General features: G+C 50.9%; 1 protein-coding gene across 2 annotated transcripts in view; it reads left to right on the top strand.

The window, feature by feature from the left end:
• The first annotated feature begins 5,580 nt into the window (after window positions 1–5,580).
• OSBP (oxysterol binding protein) overlaps window positions 5,581–21,254 on the top strand; it is a 32,207-nt gene continuing 16,533 nt past the window's right edge. Inside the window, exons 1-7 of one of the 2 annotated variants that reach the window (XM_020900106.2) lie at window positions 5,581–6,247; window positions 10,702–10,910; window positions 13,059–13,309; window positions 18,008–18,203; window positions 18,401–18,503; window positions 18,810–18,864; window positions 19,051–19,182. In XM_020900106.2, the coding sequence (XP_020755765.2) occupies window positions 5,883–6,247; window positions 10,702–10,910; window positions 13,059–13,309; window positions 18,008–18,203; window positions 18,401–18,503; window positions 18,810–18,864; window positions 19,051–19,182 (1,311 nt within the window). In that variant the 5' untranslated portion in view covers window positions 5,581–5,882. Of the gene's footprint in view, window positions 6,248–6,394; window positions 6,812–10,701; window positions 10,911–13,058; window positions 13,310–18,007; window positions 18,204–18,400; window positions 18,504–18,809; window positions 18,865–19,050; window positions 19,183–21,254 lie in introns of those variants that run through there. The other variant, XM_020900107.2, reaches the window with a different exon arrangement.

Raw genomic sequence — 21,254 nt, 5'->3', positions numbered from 1 at the left:
CTTGGTAACAGGCTGTGGGCTGTCATGAGGGAACCAGAGATGAAAGAGATACAGATCACACACTGGGGGATCTTACCCCGAGGAGGGGTGACGTGGTAGGAACACAGCTAGCTACAAAGCAAGACAGCGAGCATCACAGGACATCCCGAGTCCCAAGGAAGCAGCGCTCTTCTGGGCAGAGACCTCAGAGCAGACTCTGTGGACGAGGGAAAGGAGAGCGCAAAGGTGGTGCAGACGCAGGGATCAACGCAACTGGAGTGCGGAGTGCTCAGGGCAAGAGAGGCGGAGTGGCTAGAAAGGAAGGGACACCAGCTGCTCAAAGACCTCACTTAGGCAAAGAAGTGTGGGTGGCGGGAAGCATTGGTGGGCAACAACATTAACTCAAGTCAGCCTTTTAAAACCTTTAAGGAAGTGTTTTCAGATATACGACAGAAGTAGGAATAATAGTACAATAAATACCTGTGTACTTCTCACCAGCATTCAACCATTAACGTGTCTGCGTGCGTGTGAGTTGTATCCGACTCTGCAACCCTATGAACTGTAGCCTGCCAGACCCTCTGTGCCTGGGACTTCCCAGGCAAGCATACTGCAGTGGGTTGCCGTGCCCTCCTTCAGGGGATCGAACCCGCTTCTCCTGGGGCTCCTGCATTACAGGCGGATTCTGTACTGCTGACCCACTGGGGAAGCCCAGCCTCTGTCTACTTGCCTTTATAAAGGAAACCAACCCTGAATATTCATCGGAAGGAATGATGCTGAAGCTGAAACTCCCAATGCTTTGGCCCACCTGACGCGAAGAGGAAAAGATCCCGATGCTGGGAAAGACTGAAAGCCAAAGGAGAAGGAGGGAGCAGAGGATGAGATGGTTAGATAGCATTACTGACTCACTGGAGTGAGTCTAGGCAAATTCTGGGAAACAGTGGAGGACTGAGGAGCCTGGTGTGCTGCAGTCCATGGGGTCTGAGAGAGTCGGACACGACTCGGTGACTGAACAGTGGTAACAGTCTGCTTTTATTATGTACAGGTATATAGATGTGCTATGCTAAGTTGCTTCAGTCATGTCAGATACACAGATACACACATGTAAATGTGTGTGTGTGTGTGTGCATATCAAAGTTTGTATTACTTTGGGAGGGGGGCTTTCTTTCTTTCCTGTTCTGACCATTTTAGAAGAAATTTACAGATTCCTAAGACTTCTCCAAAATCTGTTTCTTTTTGTTCAGTTTTACTGAGATCTAATTAATATACAGCACTGTGTAAGTTTAAGGTATCCAGCACAATGATTCAACTTACATACATCATGAAATGATGACTACAAGTTTAGTTCATATCTGTCATCTCGTAGATACATAAGAAATAGAACAATTCTTTTTTCCTGTGATGAGCACTCTTAGAGGAGTTCCTCTCTTAACTTTTATACATAAGGTAGAGCAGTATTAGTTGTACATTACAGTTTCTAGGACTTATTAGTCTTGTAACTGAATGCTTGTAACCATTGGCTACCTTCACCCTACTCCTCTCGGCCCCCTGCCGCTGCCCCCTACCACAAATGTGATCTCCTTTTCTATGAATTTGTTCTTCAAGTATAATAGACCTACAACACTGCTAGTTCCTGTTACACAAGATAGAGATTTGATACTTCTATAGATTTCAAAATGTTTGCCACAGAATGTCTAGTTACCATCTGTCACAATACAAAGATATTACATAATGACTCTATTCCCCACAATCTACATTTCATACTTTTGCAACTGGAAGCGTGAACCTCTTAACTTCCCAGTTAATTCCTCTCCTTCCCCCACCTGCCTCCCCTCTGAGGATCACCTGTTCGTTTTTTGTATCTGCCACTCTGTTTCTGTTTAGTTATATGTTTGTTCACTTTTTTAGATTCCACAAGTGATAACATACCTTCATGTCTTTCTCCATTTACTTCAGTAAGCAGAGCTCCCTCAGGGTCCATCCATGTTGCAAAACCCCATCCTTTTTATGGTTTAGTAATATTCTACATTTTCTTTACCCATTCATCTCTCAGTGCATCCCTAGGCTGTTGCCATGTCTTGGCTATCGTAAGCAATGCTGCAGTGAACATGAGGCTGCAGATTACCTTTTTTGAATTAGCATTTTCATTTTCTTCAGATAAATATCCAGAAGTGGGACTGCTGGATCGAATGGGGCTGTTCCACTTCTAGTTTTGGAGGAACCTCTGTATTGTTTTCCGTCATGGCCGTACCAACTCACGTTCCCACCAACAGTGCACAAAGGGTCCCTTTTCTCCACACCTCTGCCAATACTCGCTACTTGTTAAATATTTTTTAAAATAATAGCCATTCTGACAGTGTGAGGTGATAAAACACTGGGGTTTTGATTCGCCTTTCCCTGATGATTAGGGGTCATCGGGGAAAAGATGATATTGAGCATCTTTTTTACATGTCTGGTGCCCAGCTGTAAGTCTTTTCGGAAAAAGTCTATTCAGAGCCTCTGCCCATTTTTAAATTGGGTTGTTTGGTTTTTTGAAGTTGAGTTGTAGGAGTCCTATGTATATTTTAGATATTAATATCTTATCAAATATAGTTTGCAAATATCTTCTCCCATTCAGTAATCTGTCTTTTCATTTTGTTGACAGTTTTCTTTGCTGTACAAAAGCTTTTAAGTTCAAGTAGGCCCCATTTGCTTATATTTTTTTTCCCTTGCCTGAGGAGACGTACCTTCCAAAATATTGCTAAGACTTATGTCAGAGAGCATACTGCCTAAGCTTCCTTTTAGAAGTTTTATGGTTTCAGGCCCTACACTCAAGTCTTTGATCCACTTTGAACTTCTTTTGTAATATGGTGTGAGAGTTTGTAGTAGTAGTCCAATTTGATTCTTTAGCAGGTAGTTTAGCCATGTTCCCCAAAACCATTTATTGAAGAGGGTGACATTTCTCCAGAGTCTTAAGATTCTTTCATTCATAGCCATCATACAGTATTACATTGAACAAATGCAATAATTGCCTAACATCATCTAATACCAGTCCATTTTCAAATTTCCCCAGTTATCCTCAGATGTCTACAAGAACAGTTTTTTGTTTTTGTTTTGTTTTGTTTCAGAATCAAAATAAAGTCAAGCATTTGTTGGGGAGGTCTTTTTTAAAAACATTCTTTTTTCTTTTTTTAATTTACAACAATCACCACGTGACTCTGTTACTATATCACTTTTCCTTAATCTTTCTATCTTATCTTCTGTAAAATCAGTTGTCTTATAGACTCTCACATTCTTGATATATTCAATTGTCTCCTTGGGGGGTTTTGTTTAACTGGTTCCTCCAGCCTCTGTAAACCAAAGGATAAATCTAAAAAGGCTTGACTGGACTCAGGATCAAGAAAACTTAATTAAGTGGAGCTGTATACTTCATGCTGCAGCACACAAGTTCAGTTCAATTTAGTCACTCAGTCGTGTCCAACTCTTTGTGACCCCATGGACTACAGCACACCAGGCCTCCCTGTTCATCACCAACTCCCAGAGTTTACTCAAACTCATGTCCATCGAGTCGGTGATGCCATCCAACCATCTCATCCTCTGTTGTCCCCTTCTCCTCCTGCCTTCAATCTTTCCCAGCATCAGGGGCTCTTCCAATGAGTCAGTTTTTCACATCAGGTGGCCAAAGTATTGGAGTTTCAGCTTCAACATCAGTCCTTCCAATGAACACTCAGAACTGATTTCCTTTAGGATGGACTGGTTGGATCTCTTTGCAGTCGAAGGGACCCTTAAGAGTCTTCTCCAACACCACAGTTCAAAAGCATCGATTCTTCAGCGCTCAGCTTTCTTTACTGTCCAACTCTCACATCCATACGTGACTACTGGAAAAACCATAGATTTGACTAGATGGATCTTTTTTGGCATGGTAATGTCTCTGCTTTTTAATATGCTGTCTACGTTGGTCATAGTTTTTCTTCCAAGGAACAAGCATCTTTTAAAGCAGCAAACAAGGGACCTCATAAAAAATGTTGGCTGTCCCAGGGTTAATGATAACCCAGTTGGTTAACTGGGTTAAGGTGGGGACAGCCAGATTGTCCTCAGTGTAAAAGTATGTGTTTCTCCTTTGTGGTTGGCAAATAAACAGACGGATGTATTCGGCAATACAACTTACATTTTCTAGCTGTTTAGTTTATCAAACATGTTCATCTATGCATTTAATCAGAACAATATCCCTATAAGGTTTTATTCCTTTTTAACAGAAGTGAAAACTGAGGCTGGGAATGCTTAAGTAACTTTCCCAGTCAGAGGGCCACTAAAGGTATGACTCAAGCATAAAGGGGTTCACTTTAGTTGAGTTAAAACAATCCTCTAACCTACATCTAACTGCAGATTTTCAAAGTGCATTTTATCTCCAGAATTCAATAAATGTCTCTTCTCTTAAAAACGTTTTCTAAAAAAGGATATTTTTATTTTCCTGATACTATGAAGCACACTGCCAAGAAAAAGCGATTTGTTTTCCATCCAGCAGCTATTGCTATTGTCCAGCAAAACTCGCAAAATATAAGAGATACCAGGTTCCCGAAAAGCTCCATTTGTTAACAATAGTTCACGACATCTAAACGTTAAATGAGTTACTCAAGTTGTGACTTTCACAGATGTGAAAAAAATCAGTGTATCTAAAATATTGCGTGCAAAGTTAAGCACACACACGTGCGCTTATGATGCTAAAACCAACAAGGGCCTTTAGGACTGTTGGAGACATGGGTCCAAGTACAAATAAAGTCAGGTCCTCCCAAGTCCACTTACGCTCACAGCTAGGTCAGCAACTCGTGGGACAAAAATCAGGAGAAGCATATGACAGTCTAGAATCAAGAGATAAGGTGTGTGGTACTATGATGAGCAAACCATGAAAGGGAGTTAGGATGGTGGATTCTGTAGGACACTGGGAAGCCATTTCTGGGGTCCCCAGGAAGTAGGGCCTCCAACTCGCAGGGGAAAACTCAGGCAAAGGCCGACTACGCAGAAACACTCTTCCCAACAAACTGACGATCTTAACTCAGAAAGAGCTACTCCAACACTGACACACAGCATCAAATCACGCGTTAGAGAAACCGACGGTCTTTCGCCACTCGCAAACTTCCCCAAAGGCGGAAGCAGGCGGGCACGCCCCCGAATTGCTCTTCCCGGGTTTTATTGGTTGCCCTGGCCTGCCCCGCCCCCTCTCAATTGGTCTCTTTCATTGGCCAGAAGTGTCACGCTCCAGCGTTCACAGACAATTCCAGGAGCCAATCATCTCCAATCACCGCCCCGGCTCTTCGCAGACTTGTAACATCCACTCCGACCAATAATAAATGAGAGTGAAGATGTGAAGCGTAGACTCCGCCCCCTTTCCCTCAACTCGTTCAGTGAATGGTAGTAAAGTTGAGCAGCTGATATCAACCACCAATCCGTCAGTGCGGAAGAAGGCCGCGGAGACGACTGATGGGAGGAGGTGACGTGGCGGTGACGAATGCACAAACTGAATGAGTGGCAGAAATATTGGCCAATCGACAGCCACACAGGCTGGGCGGTCTGTATTCTCGAGTCCTCCCTGAGCGCCGGAGACTTCGGGAAAGCGCCAATGAGCTTGACCTGAGTCTGATTGGCCTTCAACTGCACCAATCAGCGGAGGGCCTGGCGGAAGCGTCCCTCCTCGGACGCTCACTGGGCGCTGCGGCATGACAGGCCCCAGAGAAATGCCAATGTCCTAGGGGCCCTCCGCAAGTGACACTCGGCGGCACCAATCGACTTTCTTCCTCCCCGCGGCCGGCCTGGCGGGGCGGGGACGCTGCGCGGCGGCGGCTGAGGCGCTCGCCGAGTGGGGCCCTCCAGGCGGCGACGGCGGCTCTCGTAGGCGGTTCCGGTCGTGTATCAGCGGGCGGCGGCGGCTCATGGCGGCGACGGAGCTCAGAGGAGCGCTGGGCCCGGGCCCGGCCACCATGGCGGCCCCGGGCGGCGGCGGCGCCGGTCCCCCCGGGGTGGGAGGTGGAGGCGCCGGCGGCCGTGGAGACTCCGGGCCGGGCTCCGGGCTTGTACCGGGCGCGGCGGCCACGGTGGCGGCGGGCGGCCCGAGCCCTGGGGCCGGGGCAGTGGCGGCGGCGGGCCCGGCTCCCGCGCCGCCGGCGGGGGGCTCGGGCGCCGGGGGCTCGGGCTCGGGCTCGGCTCGCGAGGGCTGGCTCTTCAAATGGACCAATTACATCAAAGGCTACCAGCGGCGGTGGTTCGTGCTGAGCAACGGGCTCCTCAGCTACTACAGGTAACTGCTTCCGGGGCGCGTCCCCCCCGCCGCCCGCGACACAAGCCCACCCTCGCGAGAGTGGGCGCGCCGGGACGTACGGCGCCGCCCGCGTGCCCCGCCCTCGGCATCCCCCGGCCCCCGGCCCCGCCAGTTGCTCCGGGAGCATCGCGTCTCCTCTTGCGTTGTGACCCCAGCAGCGCCTCGGTGCAGTGAGGAGTCCGCAGGGAGGGCGCCGGTGTCGGTGCTTACGGGGGCAGAACCCTGGCACCGCTCCCCTGGAACTTGCTGTCAAGAGTCCCGAGGCTTGGTTGTCTGTGCCCCGGCTCCAGAATTCAGGGTTATCAGCGGCCCTTGATGTTCCCGCCGTTGCTCCCTCCACGTTCAGGCACAAGGACGCCACGCATAGGGTGGCCTCGGGGTCTGTCCCCAGTCCTTATCTCCTCAAGATTCGCCTCAACTCTCGCCTTTGCACAGCCCACAACGGAGACGCGCCCTCCAAGGTTTCTGGTAGTTTTGTCTGCTCCCGCGCCCTCCCAAGGAAGATCCTTAAGTGTTCCAGCCAGGATTGCTGGGGGCCAGCCGGTTAGTTCGGTTCAAGTTTCCTCAAAAGTAGAGTCCATGTCTTTTGTTTGACTCCTGTTTAGCAGCGCTTGTGTTGGGACGTATAGTACACGTTTGTGGTGACTCACAGTCTTGCCATAACATAACATGCTTTTGGCAAGACCATTCTATTTGAGACCCGAAAGAGTAGTGTTAAGACTATATTTCTTGCCTTCTGCCAGGAGTCGCTTTGCCACTGGGACAGTTTGGGTGAAGGAATCTCTTTTCCCTCAATTTCATTGTCTTGACTCTTAAAGAATTTTGAAGGAGAACTGAAGATGGGAGTTGGAGGTTGTTGAAGTAGGAGCACATTTTTACCTGGTCTCTAACATGGTAGAAAATGCCTTAGTGCATCCTCACTGCTTAAGTGACATTAATTGTGAACGTTTATGTGCATCATTTGAATTATTCAGAATTAATTTTCGTTTTAATCGTTTTTAATTATTTGTCCAGGACAATCAGTTTAAGGTTAAATCACAAATCTAAAGTTTTTGTTTGTTCCAAAGGTTTTCCCCTGCTCAAGTTCATGTTTTCCTGTTACACTGACCATCATTCTAATGTTAACTGATTCATATCCTAGCTTGGCTTATAAGTCAGTATTAACACTGATTTCCCATTTTTTAGTAGTTGTGTATCAGCTGAAAGCCTTAGTGTGTGGTCATTTTTCCTCATTCGAGTTTTTTTTTTTTCATTTATTTTTATTAGTTGGAGGCTAATTACTTTACAATATTGTAGTGGTTTTTGCCATACATTGACATGAATCAGCCATGGATTTACATGTGTTCCCCATCCCAGTCCCTCCTCCCACCTCCCTCTCTACCCGATCCCTCTGGGTCTTCCCAGTGCACCAGGCCCGAGCACTTGTCTCATGCATCCAACCTGGGCTGGTGATCTGTTTCACCATAGATAATATACATGTTTCGATGCTGTTCTCTCGAAACATCCCACCCTTGCCTTCTCCGACTCAAGTTTTTAATAAGATCTACTTTCCAGCCCAGTTTAGTCTTTAATCAGTACCTGTCTTGGTCAATATTGATCTTGGTTGGACAGTAATAACGTGTATGTTGTTATCTCTTAAGTACTTGTAACCACTTTTAATTTCTCTCCTACAAGAGCTAGTGGTACCTGTCTGACCACAGCTAGAACGCCTTCCCAAACATAGCAAACTGTGTATTGGGAAATGTGCCCCCGGGCCTGTCCTTGCCAGCCAAGACAGTTCCACCCACAAACCAACCAAGGAACAGTGTTCAGAATTATCAAGTCTACACGCTACCCTCAAAATCACATTTAACTACTTTCTATCAACCAGTTGGTATTCTTCCAAACTGGTTCTTTGGATCCCCATGTTCTTAGGGTTCATTTAGCCAAGTCGTCTTGCCTTCTGCTTTTCACGCCTCCAAAACCATCTCCTGTATATGCCTTTGACAAAATACGGTTTCTTTTTAACCAAGTGCTTCCTAAACCCATCCTCTGATGAACTGTTCTAATAGGCTTTGGCAGGCCGCCTTTTTACCTATCCTGTTCTTCATTATATACAAAGTTACACAGCTGTCCTGTTACTTAAAACCATATGTAGAATCCCAGCTCTCCCAGACAGGTCATGACAAGCCCATAGTATTAGTTTTCTTGGCTAGCTTCTAGAGATGGAGCTACTATTTTGGCTGGCCTTTTCCAGGAAGAACTTACTAATCAGAAAACACCACCTAATACTGTGGTGCCTGAAGAACTTCTCTTGCACCCTGAAAAGCAGTTCTTTTGAAATACTTCTGCACTAATCATTTGTAAGCAGAGGTGTATCTGCTTGAGCCAAGAGCTCCAGAGTCAAGCCTGCCCAAACTTCCAGAGTCCTCTGGTATTTTTAAAAGCACTATAGACTGTATGATTCGGGAAACTTTTTTAGTTCATGGACATGACCTGAGCAGAGGAGATTCCTAGGAAGCAGCCTGTGGAAAAGATCAGCGCGTTGTGAGGAATGTGGCAGAAGGTCCGAGTCACACCTTTGGAGTAGAAAGTGAGGGTGAGCCGGGAATTCAGCCTGCATTATTCAAAATGTAACTGAAGCGTGGGGCGGGGGCGGGGAGGAGGAGTAGAAAGCAGGAGTCGCCTTACAGCCTGGCAGGTGCGGGAGGTGGGAAACGGCCTGGTTTATTGAGACCCCCGCCCTCCCCACTGGCCATCCCATGCTTCTGGGCTGTGCGTCTGAGGAAGAAAAACCAGTTTCATGTGACAAACCGAACAATAGCCAAGCTATCTTCCTAAGCACAGCAAACAGGCTTTCTCAAACCTACCCCAATCTTGGTTTCTAGAGATGGAGAGAATGTCGTCATTTCCGGCATGCAGGAATTTGGGATGTGCCAGGTGTGTTTGGCCACTTGGCACTTGTGAAAGAGAGACGGCCCTGCTTTGCACGCTGGCAGCTGGCAAAGGACTTTGACCTCTTTCTGTTCCAAGTTGGTCAGGGAAAACTGCAGTCTCAACATGCAGGTCCCCTGGGCAGGTCCGCCGGTGGCGGGGAAATGAGCGCAGGTCGCCCTGTACACTCGGCTGCGCTGGCGGCTCTGTTCTATGCCAAGTCTCTTGTAGCTTGTTATCACCAAGCAGGGCTGTACGGTTCAAAAGTTAGCCTATTAATAGAACTGTCAGTCAGTAGCAATGGAGAAAATTTTTACACCCGGTCCTCTGAGAAGAGATTTGCTGAATTTCTCCTAGCTATTAATAGGGTGGCTTAGGAGTTCCCACCAATAGAGGTCAGTGGACCTTAGGAAAGAATATATTCATGAAAGATTATACCACCCCGTGCTCCTTTAATGAATATTCTTTCTTCACTCCCACAGAGAGCTAGTGACTCCTCTTTCATATCATTTAAGCTGTATTTTATGGCTTCCCTGGTGGCTCAGTGGTAAAGAATCTGCCTGCCAGTGTGGGAGACACGGTTCTATCCCTGGGTTGGGTTCGATCCTCTGAAGAAGGGAATGGCAACCCACTCCAGTACTCTTACCTGGGGGATCATACCGTGGACAGAGGAGCCTGGTGGGCTACAGTCCATGTGGTCGCAGAGAGTCAGACACCACTTAGAGGCTGAGCACACACACACAGTATTTGATACTCTAAACATCTAAGTGTGCCTTACACGTCTGCAAGATGGTTTTAAGAGTGCTATGACAGTTCTCACTGGGGCTGAGTTATAGTGGATTGGGGGAGTGGATTGTTCAATATTTATAAAATGGAGCTGTTCTTTTAGCTTCTTTTTTTTTTTGCCACACCACGTGCTCCCTGCCCTGGGAACAGTGTCTTAACCGTTGGCCTGCCAGAGAACTCCCTCTTTCTCTTAGAGAATAAGATTATTATGCAGAATTTGGTTGCATGAGTTTATAAAGCACCCTTTGATAATTGTATCTTGCTAAATGAAAGGTAACTCCTGACTGTAAAGGGGCCTGAGGGGACTCTTGGGGGGGGGATGGAAGTGCTCTCCATCTTGACTGTGAAGGTGGTTGCACAGTTGTTTATATTTGTCCAAACTCACTAAATTGTACACTTAAAATTGCTGGGTTAATGCTCTCTGTAGTTCGCCTTCAGTGAAGCCTGTTTTTCCAAAGCTCAGGGTGAGGGGAAGAGCGGAGCAGTAAACTCCGACCCAGAACACTTACAGGCTCAGAAGGGAAGTCCCTGCTGATTTGCTTTTTAATTGGAGGGAGCCATGCGAGGAGAATATTGGAACCTGCTGATTCCTAAGACTGCGGTACTTTTGAAAGACTGGGAGCTGTGATGTAGGGTATGCCGAGGGAAGGCACGCATGCGTCTGTGTCTGTGAAGTAGGATGTGCTGAGGGAAGGCGCGCGTGAGCCCCCGCTCAGCTGTCTGCGCTCTTGCAGGTCGAAGGCGGAGATGAGGCACACGTGCCGCGGCACCATCAACCTCGCCACGGCCAACATCACGGTGGAGGACTCCTGCAATTTCATCATCTCCAATGGGGGCGCGCAGACCTACCACCTGAAGGCGAGCTCGGAGGTGGAGCGGCAGCGCTGGGTCACGGCCCTGGAGCTGGCCAAGGCCAAGGCGGTGAAGATGCTGGCCGAGTCAGGTGGGGCGAGCCCCTGCCGCACAGACCTCCTTTGCCCCCACTGTCATCTAATTACCAGCTGTCTGCTGGCTGCCCGGCGGGCAGAATCTCTCCTGGAGGGCTGGCTTTCAGCTAGGCAGTTTAACTCCTCAGGGGACGTCTGGTGATGTCTGGAGACGTCTTGTTGCTACTGAGGGGGGTGGTGCTCCTGATACACGGGAGCAGAGGCCAGGGCTGGAGCTCCCAGCGGCGTTCAGGACAGCCCCCCGCCTGCCCCCGCCAGAGGCGGCTGGCCCCAGATGTCAGAACGGTTGAGATTGGGAAACTCTTGTCTTAGAAGCATGGCAGTTACCTCTTGGCTTCTAATGCCCACCGACTGCCTTAAAATCTTGAGAAAGGATGATTTGATAAATCAGTTTTATTGATTTTATTGATAAATAAGATCCAGACTGATAAGCTCACATTTTGGATCTGTCCTTACCGTTTCCTTTTCTCCTGACATCTTCTTACTTAACTGTTTGTTTAGTTGAATTGAAACCAGCAATCTCCATAGACTGCCAAAAGCATGATGTGTGAACCCCCTGGCAGTGGGCAGAGATCCCTGATGGAGGGGTTGCTCTCATGGCGCTAGGGGCAGAAGGGCTCCAGCCATCCCTCATCTCTGCCTGACTCCTGGGTCGGCGACCAGAGCTGTTTCATGCCTGAGATACATGGGAAAAAATTACTTGTGATATTTTCTGTGAAAAATCTTAATTTTGCTACCATAGTCTCACTAAAGAGCATAGCCTGCTTATGTTTTGATTTTTCTTAAAGGAAAATGGTAGTTTTATCATACTGAGCTTGTTCGCTTAGAGCTGACCGCGGTGCTCACCTGCTGACTTCTGTTCATCTCTTGTTCTTCTTATCTTTTGTGGTTCCCCATGCTGTGTTTAATGTCTCTTAAGCAATGAGAGGAAAGTTTCCTGCTTTATAAACCTCCGGGTCACAGGTTACATTCTGACTCCAGCCCTGCCCCTTTGTCTGGCAGATACAGATGGGGCAGGTCTTTCCTTGTTTCTTTTGTTTCGATTTTAGTGCTGATTTTAGCTCCCCCAAAGGAAGCGACATGGCTAGAAAAGAACTCTGCAGTTACACATCGTTAAGGACAAAACTGCCAGCGAGAGGCAGGCACAGCCCCTCCGTGCCTTGTTATTTAGGAGGCGTTTAACAGAAGGCCTTGCATGGCTTCCAGTGCAGCGGTGACTTCAGTGTCAGATGAATTCATTGTGAAGTTCCTGAGTTCTCTCATAGGAAAGAGGAATTATGTGTCTTTTGATGATGTGAGAGTGGTTTACAGAGGGCTGGGCTGCAGGACATACAGGGGCCTGCTGACCACCCAACAGATGATTGTGGATTGGCACTCATAGTCAGATTGACTGTTTTGGGACCCTCACGCTAGGGTTAAAGGCTCAATAATTCATTCCCAACCGTAAGAGCCATTTAGTTTCTCCACCTTAACCTCTTGGTCACCTGTTCACAGACTTTAGTGTGCATCAGACTTACCCAGACAGCTTATTCGAAATGCAGGTTCCTGGACCTTGGCTCACACCAGCGAGATCAAAGCTTTTCTCGGGGTGGGACCGGAGATTCTGCACCTTTAGGAAGAACCCTGAGTGGGCTGTGAGGGGATTGGATGAGGGTGGCCCAAAGATGCCGGCCTCCAGTTAGAAGGCAAGTAAGTACTAGGGATGTCGTGGACAGCACGTGGCTGTGGTGAGCTCTGCTGTGTGGTGTGTTTGAAAGTTGCCAAGAGAGCAAATCCTGAAAGTCTCATCACAGGGAAAAGCCTTCCTTTTGTGTCTGTGTGAGGTGACGGAAGTTAGTTACTTTAATCATTTCCCGATAGATGCAAGACGTACGTGGTGTACACCTGAAACTTACAACAGCATCACACGCCAATTACGTCTCAATAAAATGAGAAAAGCAGTAGCAGGAGAAGCGCCCATGGTGGTCTGCCCCAGGCACCTGCCGCCGCGGGCCGAGGACCCGCGTGGGGGGATTGCCTGGCGGCGGCGAACCCGGCCAGTCACTGCGCAGGCTGAGGGCGCGGGTCCGCTCGCAGCGTAGCGGGAGGGTTCCGGCTCTCGGCCCTGGGCCCGGAGTTCTACCGCTCCCCTTCTCGCCCCACAGATGAGTCAGGAGACGAAGAGTCCGTCTCCCAGACCGACAAGACGGAGCTGCAGAACACCCTGCGGACCCTGTCCAGCAAGGTGGAGGACCTCAGCACCTGCAACGACCTGATCGCCAAGCACGGCACGGCGCTGCAGCGCTCGCTCAGCGAGCTGGAGGCCCTGCGGCTGCCGGCCGAGAGCAGCGAGAAGATCAAGCAGGTCAACGAGCGCGCCACGCTCTTCAGGATCACGTCCAACGCCATGATCAACGTGAGCGCCCGCGGGAAAGGCCGCTCCCCCGCGTGCTGGAAAAGGGCCACGCCCCTCCCGCCGGATGGGAAAGGCTGTGACTGGCAAAGCTTAGACCATAGGTCCTGCGTCCCTGTTCAAGGGATTTGAGTTGCAGTGTCTGTTGCGTGAAACTGAATAGGGTGCAGGAAAAGAATGACCCTCCACGCCCTGCTCGAGTGATCAGGAGGGTGCTGCCCAGCCCGGCTTCTGCCCCAGCAGGGCCTCTGATGGCGATGCTGAGTCCTTCACCTTCGGGGTTGCAACTCTTTTTTTCTCTCTCTTTTTCTTTCATTCTTTCTGTCTCTTCCTGCCTCCCTCCCTCCCTCCTTATCTATTTTTCTTAACTGTCTGTTGGGACTGAAAGATCTTCATGGGTCCTTTCCACCTTTTAGTTCTTTGAGATTTCCGTTGGAGTCTGACCCCTGCTTTGCTAGTGCGTGCTGGCCTGCAGTGGTAAGTGGGGGGCCGGGTCAAGTAGTACTGAAAGCCTTGGAGTTGGGTGAGTCTCCCCTTTGGTCTTTGAGAGAGCTCTGGGTGATGGAGCTTCCCTGGTGCTCAGACGGTAAAGAACGCCTGCAGTGCAGGAGACGCGGGTTTGACCCCTGGGTCGGGAAGATCCCTGGAGAAGGAAATGGCAGCCCACTCCAGTATTCTTGCCTGGAGAATCCCACGGACAGAGGAGCCTGGCAGGCTACAGCCCATGGGATTGCAAATTGTCAGACACGACTGAGCGGCTAACACTTGAACACACTTCTGGGTGATAAGACGACACACTCAACCTTGAGCACTTTGCTTTTCGAAAGAAGGGGCCAGTGCTTCTGCCCCCTGCGGCTCGTGGGTCTGAGGGGCCCGTCAGCCGCCTGGAGGGCAGGGCTCCCAGTAAGCCCAAAGTGCACTGGCACTGGCGATGTGGGCCGGGTGCAGAGTGAGTGCGGTTTGTAAACTGCCGCGTTTCCCTGCTGGAGACCTGTCCGCACCCGGCAGGTGATTTTAGTCACCTTCCAGGTAGGGGCACAAGGAGCATGGTTCTCAAGGCCCGTGAGAAGTCAGCTCTGTGAGAAAGGGCTTACATAGGTGGTGCTTTGTTTTCCTGTCTAATTAAATGGCAGGAACGTAACGCTTCCCGATAGCTTGGTTGGTAAAGGATCCGCCTGCAGTTGTAGGAGACCCCGGGTTGATTCCTGGCTGGGGAAGATCCCCTGGAGAAGGGAAAGGCTTCCCACTCCAGTGTTCTTGGGCTTCCCTTGTGGCTCAGCTGGTAAAGAATCTGCTTGCAATGCGGGAGACGTGGGTTCGATCCCTGGGTTTGAAAGATCTGGAGGAGGGCGTGGCAGCCCACTCCAGTGTTCTGGCCTGGGGAACTCCATGGACTCAGTCCATGCAGTCAGAAAGACCTGGACACAATTAAGCAACTTTCACACTACCTTCAGTAGGGTCAGATTTTGCCCCTTATTGAAGAAGTGACAACGAGGCTTCTGTTTAGAACTGGTTTAGTTTGTGCAGCTCTCAGAGATCAAAAGTCTTTTCCTTTGACCAAGCGAAATTTTACTTTCCTGCATTTAAAACCCCTGAATAGAAAGTTGTGGTGACTTTATTTTTGTGCCCTGTTCTGAGGCACCGAGCACTCTTCCGTGCTCCAACTCACACAGAGTTGGGGAGAGAAGTTACTCTGTCCACTGAAGGGTTGGGGGCAGATCAGTCTCAGCAGCATCAGCCCGCGTTCTGCACCCCGGCACGGGCGCCTGTGTCTCTGACGCCTGGTCCTGTGCTCTTTCCAGACTCTTCCACTTCTTGGTGCCTGTTTTTCTCGTCCTCCTCTGATCAGGAAAACTCATAAATCATACAGGTCATTTAATCAATAGTACATAAATACATGCATGAAATAGAACAGCTCGGGAAACAATCGTCTGTTACCTTTTATCCAAGTCTGCTCCCATGACAGTTTTTTTTCCTACTATGATAGATATTTGCTGCATAAAACACCTCTTGCTTTAAAAATGTCTCACAAAACTGAAACTTTATTTTGGACCTTTCCCTTGAAGACATGCTTGTCTTTGTTCCCGAGCTCTCGGCGTCCGGAGCTTGTGTCCTCTCTCACGCTCTTCTCCAGCGTGCACGGCCTCTGCCCCTTTTGTAGCCAGTTATTGTTGGAAAGGCATTTTTTTACCCATGTGTTGTTTCCTCGGGGATAATGGCAAGGCCTGAAAAGTGCTGTGTAGCACATCACATCTCAAAACAGGCAGTGTCAACGCAAAGGAGTGCGTAAGTTTCACTCGGCTGCCTGCTCGCCTAGGATACAGCTTTCCTTGCTACCAGAGCCAGTCGCTAAGCAGGCGAGTGAATTGGAGACTGTGTTAGTGTATGCACTCACTAATTCAGCGCACACAGAGTGAGCGCCTTCTGTGTTCTGCGCACAGCACTAAGGGATGTGGCCGTGGTGCCTGCCCTCGGGGAGATTGCTCTCCGATTAGGGGCCGAGAGGTGAACAGACAATTATGGAGTGTGCTTGGCGCCCCAAGAGACATGGGCACAGGCTGCTGCGCTGTAACCCTTTGGGGCCCAGCTCAGACTGGGAGGATTTCAGAAGGTAACACCTCAACTAGACTCTGGAAGACCTGAGAGGGTCTTCCTGTGAAAACAAAGGCGCCCCTGGTTCGGGGCCGTGGAGTCCAGTGACCCCAGTTAACCGTCTCTGTAGCCTGGGGGGCTCCTTCCTCTGTGACCCCAGTTCCCTTTCTGTAAGTGGCGATGGTCCTGCTCTTGGGGTGTGGAAAGGCTTTCATGAGCTCATGGGCGTGGAGAGATGGGCACAGTTCCTGGCATGTTGTCGCCTCTTGCTGGTCTCAGGGGATGTGGGGCAGGAGCCTGTCCAGGTGTGGTTGGGGGGGCGGGGCGCATCTCTGCCCCGCAGGATCTGGGAGCCGCTCTGGTGGAGGAAGGAGCTGAGAGAAGGCTGGAGAGGCGCTCAGGTGCCAGGCATGCTGTGCATGCAGATCCTACTTGGGCTTGGGGGGAGTCGGTTAGGAGGGGACAAGACTGACTTTGGTGCAGGCCTAACTGTAGTTGCAGACACGTTGTTGAGTGATGACTCGGAGCCGGGTCTTTCTGAGAGCTTTACCTGTTCCGTTAGCAACGCTGTGAGAGCGCTGCAGTTGTCATGCTTGTTTCACAGATGAGGACGGTGAGGAGCCTCTCGGTTCAATAACTTGCTAAAAGTCCAGCTAGACAGTGGGATGGAGCTGTGATGACCCAGGGTATGCTGTCTGTGCCGCCTGGAGTACAGAGTTTGGAAAGAAGTGTAAAGATGGCAACAATGTCAAAGAACAGTCCATAGGTTCTGATTGTTGGACGTGGGGAGGGAGGAAGGCTCAGAATCCAGGAAGTGCCTTCCTTCTCCGCTCAGGCAGGTGGAGGGCCTGCCACTGTCCTTGGGTGGAGATGTGAGTGGAAAGGGAGCGTGGCGAGTTGGGCAGGGGGACGCTGAGTTTGAGGTTACTTTGAGCTGTTGGATAGGCAGTTGGGTAGTCTGATCTGCGGCTCCCCGAGCACAGAGCTGGAATTCCTGACTCCACAGGCTGTAGTCCATAGGTCAGGGTTGAAACCATGGGAGCAGATACTCTATTTACCTTTTAGTTTCTCTTTAACATTGTCTGGACTTTTAAGCTTCCATTGCTTTCTTCCTCCATTTATTTATTAAGTAAACTTTATAGACTTCCGCTGTGTACAAAGCAGCCAAGTTAGGAGCTGGAGATAAGTATGTGAATAAGCTGTAAATGGTATCTTCAAGTCACTCATGATCCATCTGGAGAGAAAGTCGCGATCCTGCTGTGGATGCTGAGAAAGAGAAATATGTGCAGAGGAGAGCCTGGCTCCTTTGGGGGTGGGGGTGGGGGATGTCCCAGAGAAGTAACATTTGCCACAGATCTCAAAGAATGAGGAGCTCTTGGCCAAGTAGAGGAAGCGGGTGGAGGGCATTCTGGGCCAAGGGAACAGCACCGGCGGAAATCTGCGTGTCTGAGAAGGGTGCGCCGCTCTGGGGGGCTCCGTGGCGGGGGCGGGGCCCTGTGTGTCCACAGCCAGCGGTCAGGCCTGGGTCTGACCCACGTGGAGCCTGGGGCGGGACTGAGCAGGTCAGGTTTGTGTTCTGTCTCTTCTCTGACCCCTCAGATAGGCGTTGGCTTTTGAGGTCGGTCGTTCTCTTAGTGACCGAGATAGAAGCCAAGGATGTTTCCGGTGTCTGGTCTGACACGGTGCAGACTCGGCCGCCGTCAGCGTTGCGTTCCTCCGCTGTTGGCAGCTTGAGTGTGGTCGGGAATGGGTCAGAAGCCACACACGGCGCCCCAGGCTTTCTCTCCCCTCCCGGTCAGCAGCCCCCGTGGCTGCCACAAACCTTGGTCTAGGTTTGCTGCTTAGCTGGCTTCCGTGTGGTCCTCATGACCAGGAAAATACTAACTGTGACAACCGCACTCGGGGTTCTCTGTCTGTTTTTCTGGGGTTGACCTTGGTTGTGTCACGGAGCTGGCTGTCCCTGACGCTGTGCCGTGACAGCGAAGGCCTTTCACTGTACTTCGCTGGCTCGGGTCCGCGGAGTGAGATTACTCGGTGGGCTTTCGGAGGCCTGGGGGGACTCTGAGCGGTCAAGGTGAGGGGACCCCCGTCCACTCTGTCTCCATACAGGCCTGCAGAGACTTCCTCGTGCTGGCCCAGACCCACAGTAAGAAGTGGCAGAAGTCCCTGCAGTACGAGAGGGACCAGCGCATCCGCCTGGAGGAGACCCTGGAGCAGCTGGCGAAGCAGCACAACCACCTGGAGCGGGCCTTCCGGGGCGCCACTGTGCTGCCTGCGGGCGCGCCCGGCGCCGGCGCCGGCAAAGGTGGGGGGCCCGGGGGCCCGCTGGGGGGCTTGCGCGGCGGCCGGTGCCTCACCCAAGGTGGAATTCAGCCCTCCGTGTCTCCTGCCTCTCCTGCTGCTTTCTGCCTGTTCCTGTGTGTGGTTTGTTTGGAAGGCCTGCCTTGCCGGGTTTGACAAATGTAGCAAAGTGAACAAACGAGGCTTGTCCTCTCCTGGCAGATCAGTGCTGCTCCGGCAAAGGCGACCTGAGTGATGAGGATGACGAGAACGAGTTTTTTGACGCCCCTGAGATCATCACCGTGCCCGAGAACTTGGGCCACAAGTGAGTTAGGCTTGACTGCCCTCCCCCCTGCCCGGCCATCAAAAGGCTGGAAATGTTTCCGTGGGAACATCCTAGTTGTTCCCAAGGCCTGGACTCTGCCCTAAGTGCCTGGGAGAGTGTCTGTCTTTACATGAACAGCTTCTCCAGAGACGTTTATTCCTACGCGCTCTTCTCAGTGGCGGCTCTCGGTCACTCGTGAATAAGTTGGTGCAGTATCCTTAGCGTTCTGCTTTGTAAAGATGTGGCGAGGACTGCTGTCTAGTTCTGCTCGTTAGTCTCATCCTCATCCATTTCCCACCTGTGTAGACGCACCGGCAGCAACATCAGTGGAGCCAGCAGCGACATCAGCCTTGATGAGCAGGTAACACTCACCTGGGGTGATCAGCAGGGGCGGACCGAGTGTGTTCCAGGGATGTGCTTGTAAAGTACTAAAGTGGAACAGGAGATTCCGATTCTTTTTTTTTTTTTAGCCTGGGGGAAGGGAGGCTTAGGAATACTGAATTGTCTGTTCTTTGCGGGTCCCTGAATGGCTTTGTGTTTGTGCTAGTACAAGCACCAGCTGGAGGAGACCAAAAAGGAGAAGCGGACGCGGATACCATACAAGCCGAACTACAGCCTGAACCTGTGGAGCATCATGAAGAACTGCATTGGCAAAGAGCTCTCCAAGATCCCCATGCCGGTGAGGGTCTGGCCCACCGGGGCTGCTGCCCGGGGGCCCCTCAGGCCCGGGAGGGCTGCTGGGACAGCCACGCCGCCCCCCCTGGCACCCACCCACCCACCCCCCCCCACCACCATGGCCACCTGCGGCATGACCGGTGTTATCCGTACAATCACAGACTAGAATCCATCATCTAGAACCAGGGGCTTTCATTTGGGCTAGGTTTCTGGTATGCTTCCAGATCAGTGAGAATCAGATGCGTTGTTCAAAAGCAGTGATTTATGAGCAGTTTCTTAGGCCAGATGTACTGGGGCCGTGCAGAGATAAATTCAGTATCGTTTCTGTTCTCATGAACCATGTTGTTCAAGAGACAGGCACGAAGATGGGTAGCGGACCTTGCTTTCAGTGATCGTCTGGTGGGAAATGCCGCTCTCACAGAGGCTTGGGGAGTGCAGAGCAGAGCAGCTCCTTCCAGGCCGGAAGCCGGGGCCCATGTCCTGGGGATGGTGGCGTTTCCCTGCCTCCCATCAGGCCCACCTCCCGTCTGTCCAGACTGCTTTAGAAGGAGTTGGTTTAGGATTGCAAATGTGGTCCCGTCACCGCTTCCCTGGGAATCCTTTGCTCACTGCTCCCTGCTCTAAGCGGAGTCCAGCTCCCCCGGGGCTTGCCCTCCCCGCAGGAAGCACGCCCTTTGCACAGGCAGTGTGCCCCCGGGAGCCACCTCAGGTCCGCCCCGCTCCTTGGCGTCTGTACACACTGCTCTCTCTGCCCACACTTCCCTCAGCTCCCACCCGCCCTTGCCACTCCACTTTTACCTTGGCTGGTACCTTTTCTTCAGGAGCCGACTGCAGAGCCGTCTTTCAGCCCCCTTCACCCAGGCGTCCTGTCAGGGCGAGCCGTCTCATCCCTGTGTCCCAGCAAGTGCCCCTATTTATTTCTGGGCGGTGGGTTTCACTTTCTGTTTCATCCTCTGAGCATTTGCTGGCAGCCCAGCTGCCGGGGGTGTATCAGTTAGGTATAGGTTCAATTTGAAGAGTTCAAAATATGTTGGTTTAGACCGGGGGTCAGCAGACTGTGGCCTTGGGGCCACATCTGACTACCCTTTGTACAGCTCATGAGCCAAGCACCGTTTTCATATTTTTAAATGGTTGGAAAATATCAAAAAGGGGCTAATATTTTGTGATGTGAAAACTGTATGAAGTTTAGACGTCAGTGTCCTTGAGGTCTTATTGGGATGCAGTGAACGCTCCTTCACGTACCGATTGTCCATGGCTGCCCTCCTCCTAGAACAGCAGTGCTGGGTAGGTGTGACAGAGGCCATCTGGCCCTCAAAGCCCAAATATTTACAGTCTGGCCTTTCACAGAAAAAGCTGGCCCACAAACACAGCTTCAGTCACCATCACGCTGGAATCCAGCAGCAGGTGGTCGGGTTCTGGTCAATGCTCTTGCTGACGTGACCAGGCTCCCCCGGCCTGTGGTCCTGCCCCGTGGCCTCGGTTCCTGGGTGCGGGGGGCCGCTGCAGCCCAGGCCCTCGGGGGGCGAGGAGAGGGCACACCTGCCTTTTCTGGGTGCTTCCTGAAAAGTGCATGAACCACCCCTTCAGTCTCTTTATGTCCTCAGAACTCAGGTCCTCAGCTCGCTAGGGATCACGACTTCTGTTTCTGGTGCCGTGGCCAGTATGACACCTGGGGACTCTGCTGCCTGTGGATGAAGGGAGAGTGGAGTGGGGGTGCTGCAGGTTCTGCCCTCGTGCTGTCAGGAGACAGAGGCTCCCGGCCGCTCGGGGCGTACGGAGAGTGAGCGGTTCTGCCTCCCGTGGATGGCATTCTGCGCAGACCACTTTACTAGTCTTCATACCTTTGGTGTGTAGCCAGGGCCTGGTAGATACATATCGTGCAGCAAATGTGAGTCTTGGAAAATAAATAGGTTTGTATATGAGCGTGTAGGATTTTGGTAGAAAAAGACTCCTCTCCAGACCGGAGGGGCTGTGAGTAGGCACAGGAGAGAAACGTAAAATGATTGGTTCATGGGGTGGGGCAGGGGGTCTGAAAAAGAAGCCTCACTCTTTTGGCCCAGCGCCCTAAGAAAGTGG

The sequence above is a fragment of the Odocoileus virginianus genome, chromosome 10 (assembly GCF_023699985.2).
Source record: "Odocoileus virginianus isolate 20LAN1187 ecotype Illinois chromosome 10, Ovbor_1.2, whole genome shotgun sequence".
NCBI lineage: Eukaryota > Metazoa > Chordata > Mammalia > Artiodactyla > Cervidae > Odocoileus > Odocoileus virginianus.
The sequence above is the reverse complement of the archived record's forward strand: the minus strand, read 5'-3'. Positions and strand labels throughout refer to the sequence as shown.